Raw genomic sequence first — 18,984 nt, 5'->3', positions numbered from 1 at the left:
AAGGTGAGTCCACTCAGGTTTGCAGGCTTCTCTTCAATCTTGTCAGGTTCCAAAAGCAAGAGCGGTCTTGTCAAACAAATAGCTTTACCTTTTTAGGTATGTGTTATAATTGAGCTGAGAGACAATGTCGTCTGTTTCTCTGAGTGTCTTTCAAGGTGTTAATGTAGTGTTGGATTTCCCTCAGTTTATGACCCATTATTCATTCCTGTACCCTCAGCTATTATTTCTCTCTCTCCATTAATACCCAATGTTTTCACCTTTGGAAGAGACATCAGAATCACTACCGTGCTGGTTTAGATTGCAGGCAGCAGTGCTAGTCTAGCAGGTACTTCCTTCTCAGTTCACTCCCATGCAAATAGGGTAAAGTTACGTAGGTGCAGAGCCAGCGGGTTATTTTTGCCACCAAGCAATATAGCTGCATTCACTCTTAGACCCAGTTTTACTAGCAATACAGCTGCATTCACTCTTAAACCCAGTTTTACTAGCAATATAGCTGCATTCACTCTTAGACCCAGTTTTACTAAATGGGGTGAAGGAGCAACCCAGTCACATCAGGCCCTAAGGAATATTGACATAAGGTTTAAAAACATAGTTACGGTTTTTTGCTTAGAAATCAGCCTGCTTCCAGCACTGGTAGCTGCAGGCCTGGTCCTAGGACCACTACATCAAGTAGGAGGGAGAGAAAAGGTTTTAGTGAACTGATTTGAGGAAGAAAAAAAAAAGGTCATTACACCGATGTGCTCCTCCCTTGGCAAGATTTGCATATCATACCAGCGTCTTCCTCACCCCTTCTTCTCCGATCAGCCAGAGAAACAGGAACATATAGTGGGCAGACTCCTTTAGCCCCACTCATGCTGAGTATGAGCACACACTCATGAAGGCATGTAAGCCAGCCTTTTATGTTTCCAGTGGTTTAATTACCTGTTTTACTTACCTGTCAAACAATGACTCTGAGGCGCCTGTCTCTCTGCACATTGTTGTTCATTATGGGCTGTATAGTGTGTTCCCTGGTCTGGAGAAATGACAATTGGCCATGCAAATCCATGCAGTATCTTCTGTTTAGTTGTTTTTTAGTTGTTTTATCTTCTGTTTTAGTTGTTTTTTTAGTTGTTTAGTTGTACTCGGAGTATTTGCATGTTTCGTTGGGTAAGGAAAACCCACGCTAGAGTCAGTATCTACTTCTGTCAGGACCCAGTTGTAGCCCACTAGGGCTGCTCGCCTCAGTCCCTGTATTACCAGCTTTGTTTAGGGCCTTGGCAACATGGAATCTGCCCCATAGCCATCATCAGTCTCTATCTTTTTCGCTGATGTACAGAACAGTTCTTATTGGTATTTTGTGCCTGAGAGGATGCAAAAGGAACATGTCTAGATTCAGCCCATCTCTGCCTGCTGTCGTACTCCTATATCCACTAATTTCATGGATCCAGGTGACCACCTCCAGGAAGTACACGGGGATACCTGCTTGTTAATTCCAGTCACCTTCCAAACCTGGAAAGGGGCTCTTCTGATTGACATTTGACTTGTTCTACTTTAATGCACCCCTCAAATTTCCACGGGGCCATGCTTCATATGGGCATCCTTTTAGTAGGCCAAGTATCCATTGCCCTCTTGCCTGACTGTATGGGCAGATGATTGGTCCCTGCCTATGAGTTAGTAAAATCCCAAACACAGGTGTTTCTACCACTGTTCAATTCTTCCATTACTGTTATGAAAATGCATGCAATACAGCCCACCGAGATGATTTGTTTTTACCTCCTTTGGTCAAAGTAGCAGACTTCCAAATAGGACGGTATTCATTTACCCTGGAATTGCCATTCTCAAACCAAGTAGCTCTTGGTTAGTCAAGAGCTGCTTACAGGGTACTGTAGAATCCAGTGGCTTCTCACATAGTTCCAGAGTCCGTTTTAGGGGAGAAGAGGCCCTCTGTTTGTGAGGATCTCCTCCTCGCATTCCCCAGGTAGCATGATCCCATATAAATAATTACTGTTTTATTATGGAACTCTTTTGGGCATTGCCTCCCTTACTGGAGTGTTTCTCTGACATCATCTGAAACAGCATGGGCATTTATATAAATGTAATTTCTGCCTGCTGCACAGATAAAACCATTTCACTGAGACTGTAATATTGCAGTAAAGAAAGAGTTTAATTAATGCAAGACTGGCCAAGTGGAGGGACTGGAGTTATTATTTAAAGTAGTCTCACTGAGAACTTAGAGACTAGGGTTTTTACGGATAATTGGGTGGGCAGGGGGCTAGGGAATGGTTACTGCTGATTGGTTGGGGATAAAGTCACAGAGATGTGGAAAATGGGCCTTGTACACTGAATCTGCCTCTGGTTGGGGACCACGGGACTGATTGAGTAATAAGTCATGGGTCTGAGTGGGGTCAGTTGGCTGCCAGAATGCAAAAATCTGAAAAACATCTCAAAAGACCAATCTTAGGTTCTCTAGTAGCAATGTTATCTATAGGAGCAATTGGGGAAGTGTCAAATCTTGTGACCTCTAGCCACATGACTCCTGAGCAGTAAGGGATGATAAAAAAAAAATACACTTTAGCACAGTTCAGGCCCCTCCCATGATCCTAATCTTATGGTCTTTCATTAGTTTTTGGTCCCTGAGCAAGGAGGAGATTAGTTTTAGGGAGAGAACATTAGCGTACTTGCTTCCAAGTTAAACTATAAACTAAATTCCTGCCATGATTAACTTGACCTATGCCAAGGAATGAATGAAGACAGCCAGCCTATGAGACTAGAAGCAAGATGGAGTCAGCCATGCTAGATTTCTCTCACTGTCATAATCTTTGCAAAGGTGGTTTCATCAAGATCACTTTATGTCCTTCAGTCGTAGCGGTAGCCTCAGTTAATGTCCCTGTGGCAAGGAAGTAAATGCCCTTCAAGTGGAAATTCTCTAGTTCAGAGTCCCAGTAGTCATTGCTGGGAGGCTCACAAACCTTTGCCAAAAGCCTCAGGAGGTACTCCACAGAGGGCTATCAAATGGAGAATTTGTCCCCAGCAGCTCTTCAGCTTCTATTCTGCACTATATGGGCCTGGGCAGTCTTAATTGGTTCCAGTTTTAGCATGTGCCATTAATACTGCTCAAAGGATTTATGTACTTTGTTTTATAGTGCTGGGTAGGGGGAATATTTCCCAGTGAGATACAGTGTCTCTTCCCATAATACAATCAGGTAAAGGAAATAAAACCACTTCATATGAAGTACGTTCAAAGATTCCAGCTTTCATAATCCTAGCCATCCTTACACTTTTAGGTTACTAGTCGCAGAACTTCTCTTCTTCATCCCCAGACCATTTTACCCTTTCTTTTGCAGAAGGCTTGGGTCCCCAGCCTGGAGTTCTGCCAGGAGACCCTGGCCTCTCTGTCAGTTGTTACCTTGATTAACCAGTCTAACAGGTAATTCTAGGTGGGATTTTAATCTTTATCTTCTTGTCTTTAAAAGTTTTCCATACTAGGGGAAATATGGCAAACTGGTTTGGGTCCTTAAATGTTGGGAGATGAGCCAATGGTCCCTTTGGTCCACTTAGTCTTCAACAGTGTTGTATTAAGACCTTTGTTTTAATCCTATCAATTTCTAATTTATTCATTCCATTTTTTAATAACTACCTAAATATTTCCATCCTGCTGGGATGAGTCGTATGGCTCTCCCCCTTCTTCTTCCCCTAACTTTCACTCCTATCAATGTTTTCTATACAAACCATTTAAAAATTTCTACCTTCGGGCCGGGCGCCGTGGCTCACGCCTGTAATCCCAGCACTTTGGGAGGCCAAGGCGGGTGGATCATGAAGTCAAAGAGATCGAGACCATCCTGGTCAGCATGGTGAAATCCCGTCTCTACTAAAATTACAAAAAATTAGCTGGGCCTGGTGGCACGTGCCTGTAATCCCAGCTACTTGGGAGGCTGAGGCAGAAGAATTGCCTGAACCCGGGAGGCAGAGGTTGTGGTGAGCCGAGATCACGCCATTGCACTCCAGCCTGGGTAACAAGAGCGAAACTCCGTCTCAAAAAAAAAAAAATTCTGCCTTCCCAAGATGAGTCCTTTGACTCTCCCCTCTACCCTTCATCATTTTGTTAATTAACCTAATGTTTTTAGTAGCATCTGTAAGACCTTGAGGTAAAGCTTAGACAGGAAATTTGACCAGGCTTTAGAACTGTCTTTTGGTTTGCATATGCAGTGCCCCGCAAAACGGGCCCCTTTGACAACAGCATGTACCATGGCCTCGTTGATGGGCACATTCAGTGGGTGAATATCCCGGTTATCATAAAGCCAGTCCCACATGGCTTACACATGAAATATATCAGCTGCATAATTTGGGGTGTTGCATTTGGCATTTACATGTAGAGTCTGACAGTGTCCCTTTCTCAGGGTAAACAGATCTTACAGTGGCTTTTATTCAGTCCACCAGGCTTGCTGTTCCCTCGGGAATAACCTCCAGTGTCTGGATTATATACACTCATGTGCAGTTGTTCAGCAGTGAGCTATGGATCCTGTATCAACCCAGACATGCTCTTCCGTTCTGTGGCATTCGAAACCAAAGATGCTGCCCCTAAATTAGTTGTTCTCATAATCCATTATTATAAAGGTTTCTCAGGAAGCTGATGATGCATATCTACAAAATGGAGGAATTCCTTTACACTGTACTCTCTAGTTTCAATAATTTTTTGGTTTTTCCCTTCTCCCACATTGACTACCCTCTTGGTCACCACAGGTCTCAAAGGTGCTTTCTGTTGTCCCTGCATACTTTTGCCCTTGTGTGGTGGCTCTGAAGCTAGTGACTGATGCTCAGAGTCACTGAAGTCCAAGCTTGTTACAGCATCCAGGTCTAACCCAGCACTCTCTTTTAATTTTATTTTAGTTAGTATAGATAACAATAATCAAAGGATTGAATAATTTTTTTCTTATTAGTTTGGATTTTCTTGTTCATCCAGTGAATCAATTCTCCATCTCTAAATTCCCCTGGTAACTTTTACCTTTAGTAACTGAGCAGAGCACTGTGGCTCTGTATCATGGGTGATCGTTTGCCCACCTAGGAATCAAGGGTTTCTCATCCCCTAGTCTTTTATCCTTTCTCTTCTCAAACCACGTTTCTCTGAACCTGAGCCATTCTAGCTAATCCCACTTCACTAACATTAATTGTTCCTGAAAAACACTCAGAACTTTTTTTTTCCTGTGTGCTTATACCACAACAATCAATGAGGAAGACTTCTGTGACCCCAAAATATGTGGGTATTTCTTCCCCTTAGCAGACATACAATCCTCTACCAGCTGAGTGTTCTCTAATTCAATTAGCTCTGACACCGTTTGCCTGGCAATAGCCTTAGATCCCACAGGTTGAGGGCTCAGTCCCCAAGACTGAGACACCAGTCACAAGCCCAGACCTCCATGTCTTCTGACTGACTGGCTTTAGGTTGGGATTCCCACAGCCCCTTCTTTGGGTTCCTTAACTTGCTGGAACAGCTCATAGAACTCAGGGAAATACTTAAACATTTACTGGTTTATTATAAAGGATATTACCAAGGATGAGGATGAAGAGATGTGTAGAGCAAGGTATGGAGGGAGGAGTGTGGAGCTTTCATGTCCTCCTGGGGTGCACCACCCCCAGGAACCTGCACATGTTTAGCTATCCAGGAACTGTTCAAACCCTGTCCTTTTGGAGTTTTTTGGAGGCTTCATTATATAGACAAGATAGACAACCATGTAAAAATGTGATTAACAAAAAGCACATGTTCTAAACCCAGAAAGGCCTGCTTATTCAGACTTTTCTTGGTGTCTCTGTATAGTCTTTCCTTCTCTAGATTATGAGGGAAGACATTCTTTGGAATTAGAGTCTTTTGACCCACAGTCAGATTAAATTTCTACCTCAGGCAGGTACAAGGACATTGATAGCAGCAGGAGGCACACAAATTCCTAGGCAGAAAGGGACAGGTCCCCAGGGAAACCCAACCTTCAAGCCAAAGACAGCCTGAATGAAGTGTGACAGCCAGGCTGCCAGCTCAGGGTAGAGTCCACAACTAGGAGTGAGAACTTCCTCGATGCCTTTTAGCCAAAGAGATGGTGTTTTTCCCAGCCCCACCCATGGACCAATCAGCACACACTTCCCCATCCTGAGCCCATAAAAGCTCCAGACTCAGCCACATGTTGAGACTACCTGCCTTAAGGCGTCCTCTCACACAGAGGACTATCCACCTTGGGTTCCCTCTCATGTTGAGAGCTGTTCTCTCATTCGGTAAAACCCTACTCTACCTTGCTCACTCTTCAGTGTCTGCATAACCTCATTCCCCTTGGACGTGGGACGAGAACCTGGGACACACAGAACAGTGGGAGTGAAAAGGGTTGTAACACTTTCCTGGCTGGCTCACCGAGCTGAGGGTGGTGACACACTCCCGTTCACCAGAGCAACAAGCCTTCTGGGAGCCTAGACCTCAGGATTCCCTGAGCTGGAGCTGTAATACCATAATCCTTTCACTCTTTGCTGGTGCTGCATGGCTGCCCCATGTAATGGGAACTGGCAGCAGTGGGGCTGGGCCAGCCCAGGAGTCACGGGCTGGAGTGGGCTGGCAGGACCAAATAAGTTGGGACATGTCCCTGTTCACCAAAGCATGCAGGTGGTAGGAATGAATGAACTATAACACAAACAAGCTATGACACTTCCTGGGGGCTCAGAGCTTAGGACTCCCTAAGCAAAAGGGTATAATATTCCTTAGGGCTCCACAGTTGCAGTCATCTTCCAAGTTTTCAGGTGCTGCTGTGTCCCCCACCCCTTGTCCAGATGCTAGCACCCAAGGCAGAAGCCAGTCACAGCATGCCCAACCCAGCTGTGGGCTAAGCACAGAGCCACAGCAGATGTGGAACCTGGGACAGTAACATGAGCTAAGCGCAACCTGCCAGGCCGAGTGGGCAGAGCAAGTCTAGTGGGTGAGCCCAGAGCCAAGTGAGGCCCCGGCCAGATGTGCTGCCAGCCAGCCATGGATATTTCTAGCTGGTGAAGCAGCACTGAAAGAATCTTGTGTCAACAAGAGAAGGTCAGAGAGAGATTGTTTCCTGAGGTCTGCTCCTGAGGCCTAATACAACAACCCAGCATTATAACAAAAGACTAACAAGGGCTGTGGGAGTTAAGAGCCAGAAGCTCTGGATGAGAACCAATCTATGTGTATTGGCCCATTTTTACATAGCCCAACTATATCAATATATAATCATAATATCACACCAGGATAGTGGGCAGCTCAGGGTTCTGACAGCAAGAATATAATGCTCAATTCTAAACTAGAGAAAGGAAACAAAACAAGGAAATACTGGAAACAGGGTTGAATTCTACCATGCTAGACTGGTTGCTGCTCTCCACGATTGTGATCTGTCACACATCAAAAAGAGACCTAGAACATGCTTTCCTGAGAGCAAGAGATGAATAGTTTTGTTTGTAGAACATAATGAATTTGGATGCGACTAACCCGAAAGATAACCATATTCTTTCTCAACCACTTTGTAAAGCTGAAAGTAAATTCAGTAGCCTAGAAATTGTTCTCCATCATATAAGAGAGGCTCTCAGAGAAAAGATGATGGCTTTAGAATCTGTACAAAGAAACCTAAGTGCTCGTGCGTGGCACCAGGTCGGGATAACCAGGTCCACACGTCTTTATGTCATTCCAGAATGTCAGACTTTTACTGATGCTATTTCAGTCACAAAAGCCATGAGCTACATGGAGTTCCGAAGGAGGCAGTGCTCATTACTTCCTGTTCAGTTGGTAGAGCCACAGGCACACAGGTTCAAGCGACTCCACAAGTCAGTCAATATTGCAAACCATAATAATATACTTAATATATAATTTTATAGATTAAGCATCCCATAAGAAAGTAATATTTAACATCAAGAGAAAGGATATAGGAAAAATGTTTAATGAACCACTCCAGGGAGAGAGACATAGACAAAAAGAATATCCTGGTCTGGGCCAGGCAGTCCTTCAATCTTGCAAGGAAGAGACTTTGATGTGGGCAGAGTCTTTAGTGGTAGATGCCAGATGCTTATCACAGTGACAGCCAGACTCAGTTAAGATGGCCATTTGAACTGCTGGACTCTTGCTCTTTCTATGGCCACAAAGTCCTTTGGTAAGGACTGAAAATGGAGAAGTATGCTTGGTTATGTTCTCATTTGATTGAATAGAGTCTTTATTGACCAAGCAAAACATCTGGTCCCTGTTGGCAAAGTGCCTAATCAAATGTAAGATGGAGTCTTTTTCTAAGATGAAGTTAACTTAAGTCAGGGGTGCTCTATGTGTAAGCAAAACACAGTGTTAAACGAAGTGAATAGAACAAATGTATTAAAATGACTAAGATAAAGTGAGCAAATACATTGGAAAGCAGAAGTCTCTAGAGGAGGGATTATCTTGACTACAGAGTAAAAATAGAAAGCCCCCAAACTTATATGGAAACAAATTCTGTAGAACATGTTCAAGTAAAACAAGGATACCAAAGAAAGAGTAAGCAAGATATAGTAGAAAAGTTAAAAGGAAATCTGTCTTTGCAGACACAAGCAACATCTTAAGAGAACTTATTTGAGAGAGAATAAAGTTGCTTCAATAAGAAGTCGGAGGGAGCTGAGAGATCTGAAATCTGAACTCTTAAAAATGAAAACTTTGCAGAAGACTAATAAAACTGAATTACAAAGGTTTAAGGAGCTCTATCTATAAGAATTAAAAGTCAGAAAATCATTGGCAACTATACTAAACAAAACCAGTGATAAAACAGCAGAATTTAATAGCAAGCTTTTTGTAGAGAACAGCAGACCAGATCTTTACACCACTGTTAATACGAGGCAGTCCTAGAGTCAGCTTATGCTGAAAACAGGATAGTGTTCTAAGTACATTTTTCTCGTCACTCAGAAACCATCAGTGTTATTAGAGGCCTTCACCTTCAGACAGATATAAATCTGATTGGGAGTCTTGTGGATTCTTTGAGCACCAACATTTGTCACTGGTCAGAGTTTCTTTTCATATATTAAATTTGTTTTTTTCTATTTCAGCTTTAGCTTTATTAGCTAGGGTATTTTTGTAAGACTCATGAGTGTGGATGGGAAAAGTGATCTTTTCTGGTACTTTGTTTTCTTCTTACCCATCCTTCCCACCAAAAAATGAGACACCAGAACTTTTAATGTTAGTATTGCTCTGTGAGAATAGATTTCTTGGTGAATATTTAGAGAAATTTGGAGGGCTCAGAAGAAGACAGGAAAATGTGGGAAAGTTTGGAACTTCCTGGAGACATAAATGGCTTTGTCCAAAATGATGATACTGTTATGGACAATAAACTACAGGTTGAGGTGATGTCAGATGGAAATGAGGAACTTGTTGGGAACTGGAGTAAAGGTGATTCTTGGATGTTTCAGCAAAGAGATTTGTGGCATTTTGTCCCTGTCCTAGAGATTTCTGAAACTTTGAACATGAGAGAGATGATTTAGGGTATCTGGTGGAATAAATTTCTTTCTTCCTTTCTTTCTTTTTTTTTTTTTTTTTTTTTTTGAGATGGAGTTTCGCTCTTATTACCCAGGCTGGAGTGCAATGGCGCGATCTCGGCTCACCGCAACCTCCGTCTCCTGGGTTCAGGCAGTTCTCCTGCCTCAGCCTCCCAAGTAGCTGGGATTACAGGCACGCGCCACCATGCCCAGCTAATTTTTTGTATTTTTAGTAGAGACCGGGTTTCACCATATTGACCAGGATGGTCTTGATCTCTTGACCTCATGATCCACCGGCCTCGGCCTCCCAAAGTGCTGGGATTATAGGCGTGAGCCACTGCTCCTGGCCAGTGGAAGAAATTTCTAAGTAGAAAAGCATTCAATAGCAGACTTGGATGCTGTTAAAGGCATTCAGTTTTATAAGGAAAGTGGAGCATAAAGTTTTGAAAATGTGTACCCTGACCATGCAATAGAAAAGAAAAACTCATTTTCTGGAGAGAAATTCAAGCCAGCTGTAGAAATTTGCATAGGTAGCAAGAAGTCTAATGTTAATCTCCAAGACCATGGGGAAAATGTCCCCAGGCTATGTCAGAGACCTTCATTCCAGCCCCTCCCCCTGCGTCACAGGCCCAGAGGCCTAGGAGGATAAAGTGGTTTTGTGGGCTAGACTCAGAGTCCCTATGCTGTGTGCAGTCTAGGGACTTGTCCTGCATCCTGACCACTTTAGCCATGACTGAAAGAGGCCAAGGTACAGCTCAAGCTGTTGCTTCAGAGGATGGAAGCCCCAAAGCTTGGCAGCTTCCGTGTGATGTTGAGCCTGCAGGTACACAGAAGTTAAGAATTGAGGTTTGAGAATCTCTTTCTAGATTTTAGAAGATCTGTAGTAATGCCTGGATGCCCAGGCAAAAGTTTGCTGCAGGAGCGGGCTCTCATGGAGAACCTCTGCTAGGGCAGTGTGGAAGGGAACTGTGGGGTCAGAGCCCCTACAGAGTCCCTACTGGGGTACTGCCTAGTGGAGCTGTGAGAAGAGGGCCACTGTCCTCTAGACCCCAGAGTGATAGATCCACTGACAGCTTACACCGTGTGTCTGGAAAAGCTGCAGACACTCAATGTCAGCCCCTGAAAGCAGGCAGAAGGGAGGCTGTACTCTGCAAAGCCACAGGGTTAGAGCTGCCAAAGACCATGGGAACCCACCTCTTGTATCACTGTCACCTGAATGTGAGACATAGAGTCAAAGGAGATCCTTTTGGAGCTTTAAAGTTTGACTGCCCTGTTAAATTTTGGACTGGTATGGGGCCTGTTGCGCCTTCATTTGGGCCAATTTCTCCCATTTGGAACTGCTGTATTTACCCAATGCCTATACCTTTATTGTATCTAGGAAGACCTAACTTGCTTTTGATTTGACAGGCTCATAGGCAGAAGGGATTTGTGTTGTCTCAGTTGAGAGACTTGACTACAGAATTTTGAGTTCATGCTGAAATTAGTTAAGACTTTAGGGACTGTTGGGAAAGCATGATTGATTTTAAAATGTGAGGACATGAAATTTGAGAGGGGCCAGGGGTGGAATGATGTGGTTTGGCTGTGTCTCCACCCAAATCTCAACTTGAATTTTCATCTGTCAGAATTTCCACGTGTTATGTGAGGGACACAGTGGGAGGTAATTGAATCATGAGGGCTTGTCTTTCCCATGCTATTCTCCTGATAGTGACTAAGTCTCATGAGATCTGATGGGTTTATCAGGGGTTTCCACTTTTGCTTCTTTCTCATTGTCTTTTGCTGCCACCATGTAAGAAGTGCCTTTCACCTTCTGTTATAATTGTAAGACCTCCCAGCCACGTGGAACTGTAAGTCAAATTAAACCTCGTTTTCTTTCCAGTCTTGAGTATGTCTTTATCTGCAGTGTGAAAACAAACTAATGCATTAAATAGGTACCAGGAGTGGGGTTTTGCTAAAAAGATACTAAAAAATGTGGAAGTGACTTTGGAACTGGGTAACAGGCAGAGGTTGGAACATATTGGAGCACTCAGAAGAAGACAGAGGGATGAGTGAAAGTTTAGAAAGAAACTTGTTGAATAGTTTTGACCAATGAAGTCCAGGCCGAGGTGGTTTCAGATGGAGATGAGGAACTTACTGGGAACTGGAGCCAACGTCACTCTTGCTGTGCTTTAGCAAAGAGACTGGTGGAATTCTGCTTCTGCCCTAGAGATCTGTGGTGCTTTGAACTTGAGAGAGGTGATTTAGGGTATCTGACAGACGAAATTTCTAAGCAGCAAAGCACTCACTATGTGACCTGGCTTATTCTGAAAGCATTCAGTCATATTCATTCACATAGAAATGGTTTGAAATTCGAACTTAATGTTTAAAAGGGAAGCAGAGCATAAAGGTTTGGAAATTCGCAGCCTGACTATGAGGTACAAAAGAAAACCCCATTTTCTGAGGAGAAATTCAAGCCAGCTGCAGAAAATTGCATAAATAACAAGGAGCTGAATGTTAATAACCAAGACAATAGGGAAGATGTCTACAGGACTTGTCAGAGATCTTCACAGCTACCCCTTTTATAATAGGCCTAGAGGCCTAGGAGGGAAAAATGGTGTCATGGGCCTGGCCCAGGTTTCCACTGCTCTGTACAGCCTTGGGACTTGATGCCTTGTGACCCAGATGCTCCAGCTCCAGCTCCAGCCATGGCTAAAAGGAGCCAAGGTGCAGTTTGGGCTTTTGCTTTACAGAGTGCAAGCCTCATGCTTTGGCCGTTTCCGCATAGTGTTGTTGGGCCTGCAGGTACTCAGCAGACAAGAGTTGAGGTTTGAGAACCTCTGCCTGGATTTCAGAGAATGTATGAAAATACTTGGATGTCCAGGCAGAAGTCTGCTGTAGGGATAGGGCCCTCATGAAGAACCTCTGCCATGGCACTGCAGAAGGGAAATGTGGTGTGGGAGCCCCCATACAGAGTCCTCACTGGGACACTGCCTAGTCACTGCCTAGGGAAGCTATCAGAAGAGGGCCACCATCCTCCAGACCCCAGAATGGCAGATCCAGTGACAGCTTGCTCCATGCACTTGGAAAAGCCACAAGCACTTAATGCCAGCCTGTGAAAGCAGCCATGGGGGCTGTCCCCTGCAGAGCCACAGGGGTGGGGCTGCCTAAAGCTTTGGGAGCCTACCTCTTGCATCAACGTGTCCTGGATGTGAGACATGGAGTTAAAGGAGATTTTGGAGATTTAAGATTTAATGATTGCCTGGGTAGGTTTTGGACTTGCATGGGGCCTGTGGCCCCTTTGTTATGGCCATTTTCTCCCATTTGGAACAGGAATGTTTGCCCGCTATATCCTCTGTATCTCCATTGTATCTTAGGAGTAACTAACTTGCTTTTGATATTACAGGCTTATGGGCAGAAAGGACATTTCTAAGTGGTATAAATTCTTTAAACATAGAAAAAAATAGCCTTTCTTAGCACTACCCTTCATGTCTACTCAAAAGAGTTATTTTTAAATTTTGTTTTCCTATAAAATCGTTTTTTCATCCAAACAGCAGCTGTAGTTGCAGGCATTTTTCTGGCCAACTCACAGATAGTCTCACTTAGAGAACCCTGACTAATACACTGCCTTTTGTAAGTTATTGTTGCTGACATGCGATAAAGGGAGATAGGGAACAAAAGGTATTCAAAATTATAAGCAAACTGACACAAAATGTTCTTAGACTCAGGTGGCCTTACTGAGGGAAACAGAAGCATGGTCTTGCGTCATTATCTGAGGATTTCCAGGAAAGCCTCACTGTCCAAATTCTCTTCCCCACCTGCCAGCCAGGGGTCTAACATGCATTTGCACCTCTATAGCTCCTTTTTAGGCTATCAGGAATTTTTTAAAATACCAAGTTTATCCGAATAGATGTGAGGATTAGTTCACACTCACTGGGGAACAAGATTGGTAGAAATGAGATCTAGAGCACACTGGCCACCTTCACTTCAGTAACCTGCTGCCCTCACGACACAAATCAGGCAGCCATATTGTGTCAGGGGCTTGTAAAAACCGAGGAACAAGCCCCTCGTGTTTCAGTTTCTCTCTTGTTTCCAGTAATGTACAGTGTTCATGCATTCTTTTTTGTTTGTTTAAAAAAATCATTCTGTAAGTCGTTCAAATTTCTTCTCTTAAATGTTTCCGTTTAGTATAACACAGTATACATAGTGGGATGTAAGAACTATAAACTATTCCTAAATCAAGTCATTGTGATTTGTGTTCCCTTTGACATCTCAGTATCTCCAGGCTCCAGCACCTGCTTAGCTGTTACGACTCCAGCGAGCCTGTGTTTCTGGGAGAGCGTTACGGCTATGGCCTGGGCACTGGCGGCTACAGCTACGTCACGGGAGGAGGAGGGTAACTATGATCACAGCTTTCTTCAGCTACTTTGGACATAAACTTTCCTTGCCACATGAGAGGTGGGTCTCTGGCACTAGGATCTATACTGATATGTGAGTACTCTGTGAATGGTGGTTGTTACTATAATAGGAAAGTGAACATTATATTTGCTTATTTTGAAAACATTATATTTGCTAAATATGAAAACTTTGCACATAGTAAAGAACATTTTAGTCCTTGAAGCAATGATCATAAAAAAGTATGTCATGCTAGCTAGAATGTCCCTAACAATGGTTGCTTCTAGGCAGCCAACTAGTTCTGATTGTCCCTTTAAATGGGAAAAAAAAATTGGTTATAGATTTTATTCTCAGAGAATAAGCTATTAGACTATTAAATTATGCAGTGCTTAATAAATCACCTTTGGGGAAAGTGCAGTATAGAAGCTTACTTAGGCAATTAAGTGATATTTGTGTAGGATTTGCAGGTTTTAAATAACAGTTAAAAATCAATGCTTTAAATGAAGCATCTACCTAATCTCTTATGAAGAAAGATTTTAACTTGATAGATATGGGTAAATCAGTTAAGCAGTTAGTCTTCCCTATTACTTCTATAACCTTACTGTTGGTGCGTGTAGGCAGAATCCTAACTTACCAACTATAGTCATTTAAATGCATTCAGTAGATATTTGTTGCTTGTTTGCTGTGTGCCAGGCAGCATTCTAGTTTACAATCTTATGGAGTATACACTTCTGGAGGGCTAGGACCTTATGTTCCTACTTTGCAATTCCCTAGATTGGAACAGTTTCTACGGGAACCTGCAGGATCTCAACAGTCATACTACACACATCCTGATTTGGTCTAGCTGATTCAGTCATGAACATAACATGGTTATGGAGGTGGCTCTTTTGTAGTAATAACCAAACCTGAGCACGAGGAGCACACAGATGAAAGCTGCACAGCCCCTTCCCCACAGGAGCTCACAGGCCAGTGCCAGATTTGCAAATACATTGCATAGTTGTCACTGCTCCCCTTCCCTTGTCTGTGGCAGGCCCTGCTAGACCACCAAGGTGACACCTTTAACTTCTGTGTTCAGCCTCTACTTTGCTCCGAGGTACTTCCTACCACCTCTAGTTTCCATCTTAAAACTTCTCAGCACCATCCTACCGTCTCCTTCCTCCCCCGTGGAACATCTTGAGTTCACTGCTCTTTCCTCAGCTCTACGCTTAGCGTTCTAAGAATCATAAATTCCCAGCCTCCTAAACTACCTCACCAAGGTCTCCAACAACCTTGCTGTAGCTAAATCAAATTAATCGTTTACAGTTTTTTTTCTATTTCACCTCTTAGCAGCCTTTAACACAGTTGACTGAAACACTCCTTTCTCTTGCTTTCCAGAGCGCCATCCTATCTTTGTTCATCCTTTTCTCTCTGGTCATTCCTTCTCAGTTTCAATGTATGTTTCTCAGGCATCTTTTCTAGTCTCTTCTCACCCTGTGTTGTCCCTGGGTGATCTTACCCACCCCATGGCTTGATGCACCCAGATCTTGATCTGCAGCCTAGAACTCTCTGCTGGCCTCCAGATTTCACAGATCCACCAAAGGGCATCTCTGCTTAGCTGATTAACAGACACATCATACTCAGCACCTTGTCATTTCTGACTAACCCCTGATTTGTTCTTCCAGTGTCCCTCTCTCAGGGTAGACATTGGTATAAATGAGTTCTTATCCCAGGAGTCTTTGAGTCAGCTCTTACCCTTTCTCTTCTTCCTTCCCCACTCCCTGCAATCAACTGAATCACCTAGTCCTATCCATTTTATTTCCTAATTCTCTCTTCCCTCAATACTTCTCTCCACCTCCAGTAATCTCAACCAGGTCACTGTCATCGCCTGTATGAGTTCCTGCCACAGCCTTCAGTTCTCCCTACATTTTTGTCTTGAACTCTACTCCATGCTGTTGTCCATACTGTAGTCAGAGGGACCTTTCTAAAAGCAGATCTGGTCCTCTCTCCCCGCTGCTTAGAGGCCCTCAGTGGCTTCTCATTGTCTTTATTTTTCCCCCAGAATGTGAACCCTTTTCTGCTTTTGACATCAAAGACAAAGAAATGATCATTCAGATTTTAATAAGAGTCAAGTTTATCTGGGATGAGTCATCAGTTTTAATCATCTCTAGTTCATCTGATTGACAGCCTTCCCGGGTGTTGCTGAGGCCACTGCCTTGGGGCTAAAGACCCAAGAAGACTTTTTTCTTCTACTCTGCTGAAAGCTGCCATGGCTGGCTTGCCACTCCTCTAGCAAGGATTTTTCTCTCTAGAAATTCATTCATTTAAGCTTTGTGGCATTTACCTCTCTTCAATTTCATAATTACATATGATTTTCCTGTTATTTGAATATTTTTTAGTGTTACCATGGCAGGAAAGTCTTTTGCATCCTCTGATATCCTAACTGGCAGTAGAACTTCTCCCATTGCCTTTAGGATCAAGTTCACACTCCTCAAGGCTTGTAAGGCCTCTCATGATCTTGGCAGATGCTGTTTCACCTGTCTAGCCTCATCCGTCTACACCCTCACCTTTAAAGAACTCTTGCTGAACTTGTTTCAGATTCTCTGAAGCACTGTTTCTTTTCCTCTCCTCCGAAGATATGGCATTTGCTGGTCTCTGCATAGCATTGTTTCCCCAACTTCCTGCCTGTCTAGTTCCTCCTTGTTCTTTTGGATTCATCATAGCTATCACTTATTTCCTCTTGAATGCCTTTAGCCCAGTCTAGCCTCTCAAATCTGGGTTTAATGCATTTCTAATGTACCTTCATAGCATATTTTGCAAACCATTATCATTTAATTGCCTATTTACTTTTCTATTTTCCACTTAAATTATGCATTATTTGAAGGCAGCACCTGTGTTTTTTATTTCTCATTATTTTCTCCCTTCTTAGCATAGGGACTCATGTTTTCCAAGGCACAGTGAATAAATGAATAAACAAATCCATAAACACGAGGCACTGATCTTTATATAACTAACGTTAACTAATGTGATATTCTGTTTTTAATAGTACTTCTACAAAGATGCAGGAACATTCTTCATGAGGTTGGCTCCTACCTCAACCTTTGATAAAAGCTGCAACACATACTATTCGTTTCTCTAGTATTACAGTAGAATGTTCTGAGGCTATAGCTTGAGAACCAATATGCTTTTTAACAGCAAGTCAGAATCAGCGGCTTGTAAAACCAATTCATGGACCTTAACCAGCATTTTAAAATAATGAACTGTTGAGTGGAATAGAATAAAATGGAAAGTATCAGAGTGCATTCCATGTCATAAGGGTAAGAACTGTTTGTGAATTTTTTGTTTCAGCTTCATACATACCCATACACACTTAAACACAAAACATATAAATGGTTGCAGTGTGAAATTAATTTCTTGTTTTCTGATTGTGGGTCACAGTCAAGTAAGTTTTTGAAAACCACTGTCTTGAACCATCCTTCTTAGGTAAGGATGTTTTGAGACAGCCAAGTTGGGGCTGTAGGCTCCTCTGGTTCCTGTGTAGGTATTTTGCTTTGTTTGGAGCATGAGACCTTTACACTGTTTGAATCCAGATACCTGTTTTTCACTTTGTTGCTTTCTCCATGAAAGTTTTGGTACTGGAGAAAATCAGTTGACCTTTTTTTTTTTTTTAGTTTCAGTAGGTTTTTGAGGAGCAGGTGGTGCTTGGTGACATGAATAAGTTCATTAGTGGTGACTTCTGAGATTTTGGCGCACCCGTTAACCCAAGTAGTATATACTGTACCCAAAGTGGAGTCTTTTATCCCTCATCCCCCGCCCCACCCTTCTTCCGAGTTCCCAGAGTTCATTGTATCATTCTTATGCCTTTGAGTCCTCATGAAGCTTAGCTCCTACTTACAAGTGAGAACGTGATGTTTTGACCGTTTTTGAAAATACTTATTTACATGTGTGCATTTAGGTAGGAAGCTGTGTGTAGCGCATCATCAGCCTTTTTGGCAGCCTTGGGAGCAAATGCCTGCATCAGAATAAGATGTTGGACAGTGTCCTCGGAAGAGGCTGCAGGCAGCGCTACCCAAAGAGACAGCCATGACCTATTTATTGGCTGAAAGCCAGGAGGGGTAGGAATGTTTGTCATGTGTGTTCCCTTCCTACTTATTCTTGATCTGCAGTATGTTCCTGGGCAAGTCCCAGACTCCCATTTCAGCTTTTCTTATTTTAAACATTTGTATGTTAAAGAAAATAAAATAATCCTGTAGCCTTTCAACATCTTTTTAATATTTAATAATTGGTAGGCAGAGCAGACAAGTGTTCTTTCCTCCACCATGATATGACTGGTCGTTTTCCATTTTGGGGAGCAACTTCATTTGGAAAGAACTCGTCCGCATGCTAATAAACAATTGTTATTAATAACTCATATCCACATAGTGTATGCAAATAATTAATGTAAGACTGTGTGAGTAGGAAAGAGTATAAAATAATTACAAATTACAGTTTCATGTTTGTATTTCGTCTTCCTATAGTTTTTCAGAGACTGGATTCAAAAAATAAGTCTTTCTCATTTTCTCATTCTACTAGATGCTGACAAAAGAAAAAAAGCATTTTTACTATTTATTTGCGACACATCTTCTCTTATAGGCTCTTTTCCCTGAGTTAGTAGCTTGAGCCCAGCATGGCCAATTGGGTCTAGGAGTTTGACTCAGCCACAAAGAGTGTGTGGCCAGGGAGGTTTTACTGGGGGACAGCAGGCTTTCTAAGAGAAAGGCAATTTATGGTGGGTTTTCAGATTTGCAGTTTTCCTTTCTCTGTGGTTGACAGGAACTATGTTTCTTTTTGTGCCTTCCTATTTTGTTAGGACATCTTAAGAAATTCTCTTGTCTAGTCAAGGGCAGGGAGGGAGTTCTAGACTGTTGCAGTCTGGGGTTGGCCACTAGCATTAGGTAAAGTGTGCTGAACTGAGCCCAGCTGCACGTGGAGTCAGTGGTTTTGGCTCAGGGATTCAAGCTCTGTGTCCTTTTTCCCTCCTCCGAGATAGACTCAGAGTGCTTCCTCCCCCAGAAACAGAGTCTTTGCAAAGATGACTTTGTTCTCACTTGTTTGATGCATCAAACTTTTATTGAGTGCTGTGGGCAAGGCCCTATATGTGGCAATGTGACTATATGGATGAATTTTAAATAGTTTTGCCTTAAAGTA

The 18,984-nt window shown here is 42.8% G+C and overlaps 1 protein-coding gene across 6 annotated transcripts in view; it reads left to right on the top strand.

Moving 5' to 3' along the window:
* The window catches only part of B3GLCT (beta 3-glucosyltransferase), a 123,230-nt gene that overhangs the window by 69,269 nt on the left and 34,977 nt on the right, over nucleotides 1-18,984 (top strand). For 5 of the 6 annotated variants that reach the window (XR_012514448.1, XM_074387886.1, XM_074387885.1 and 2 more), the window contains exon 14: nucleotides 13,703-13,822. Coding sequence is in view for 4 of the 6 variants with exons in the window: in XM_074387886.1 (XP_074243987.1) it covers nucleotides 13,703-13,822 (120 nt within the window). In the remaining 2 variants the exon portion in view is untranslated. Of the gene's footprint in view, nucleotides 1-13,702; nucleotides 13,885-18,984 lie in introns of all 6 variants that reach the window. The other variant, XR_012514449.1, reaches the window with a different exon arrangement.

This window comes from Saimiri boliviensis, chromosome 16 (assembly GCF_048565385.1).
Source record: "Saimiri boliviensis isolate mSaiBol1 chromosome 16, mSaiBol1.pri, whole genome shotgun sequence".
NCBI lineage: Eukaryota > Metazoa > Chordata > Mammalia > Primates > Cebidae > Saimiri > Saimiri boliviensis.
This window is presented reverse-complemented; position numbering and strand designations above follow the sequence as displayed.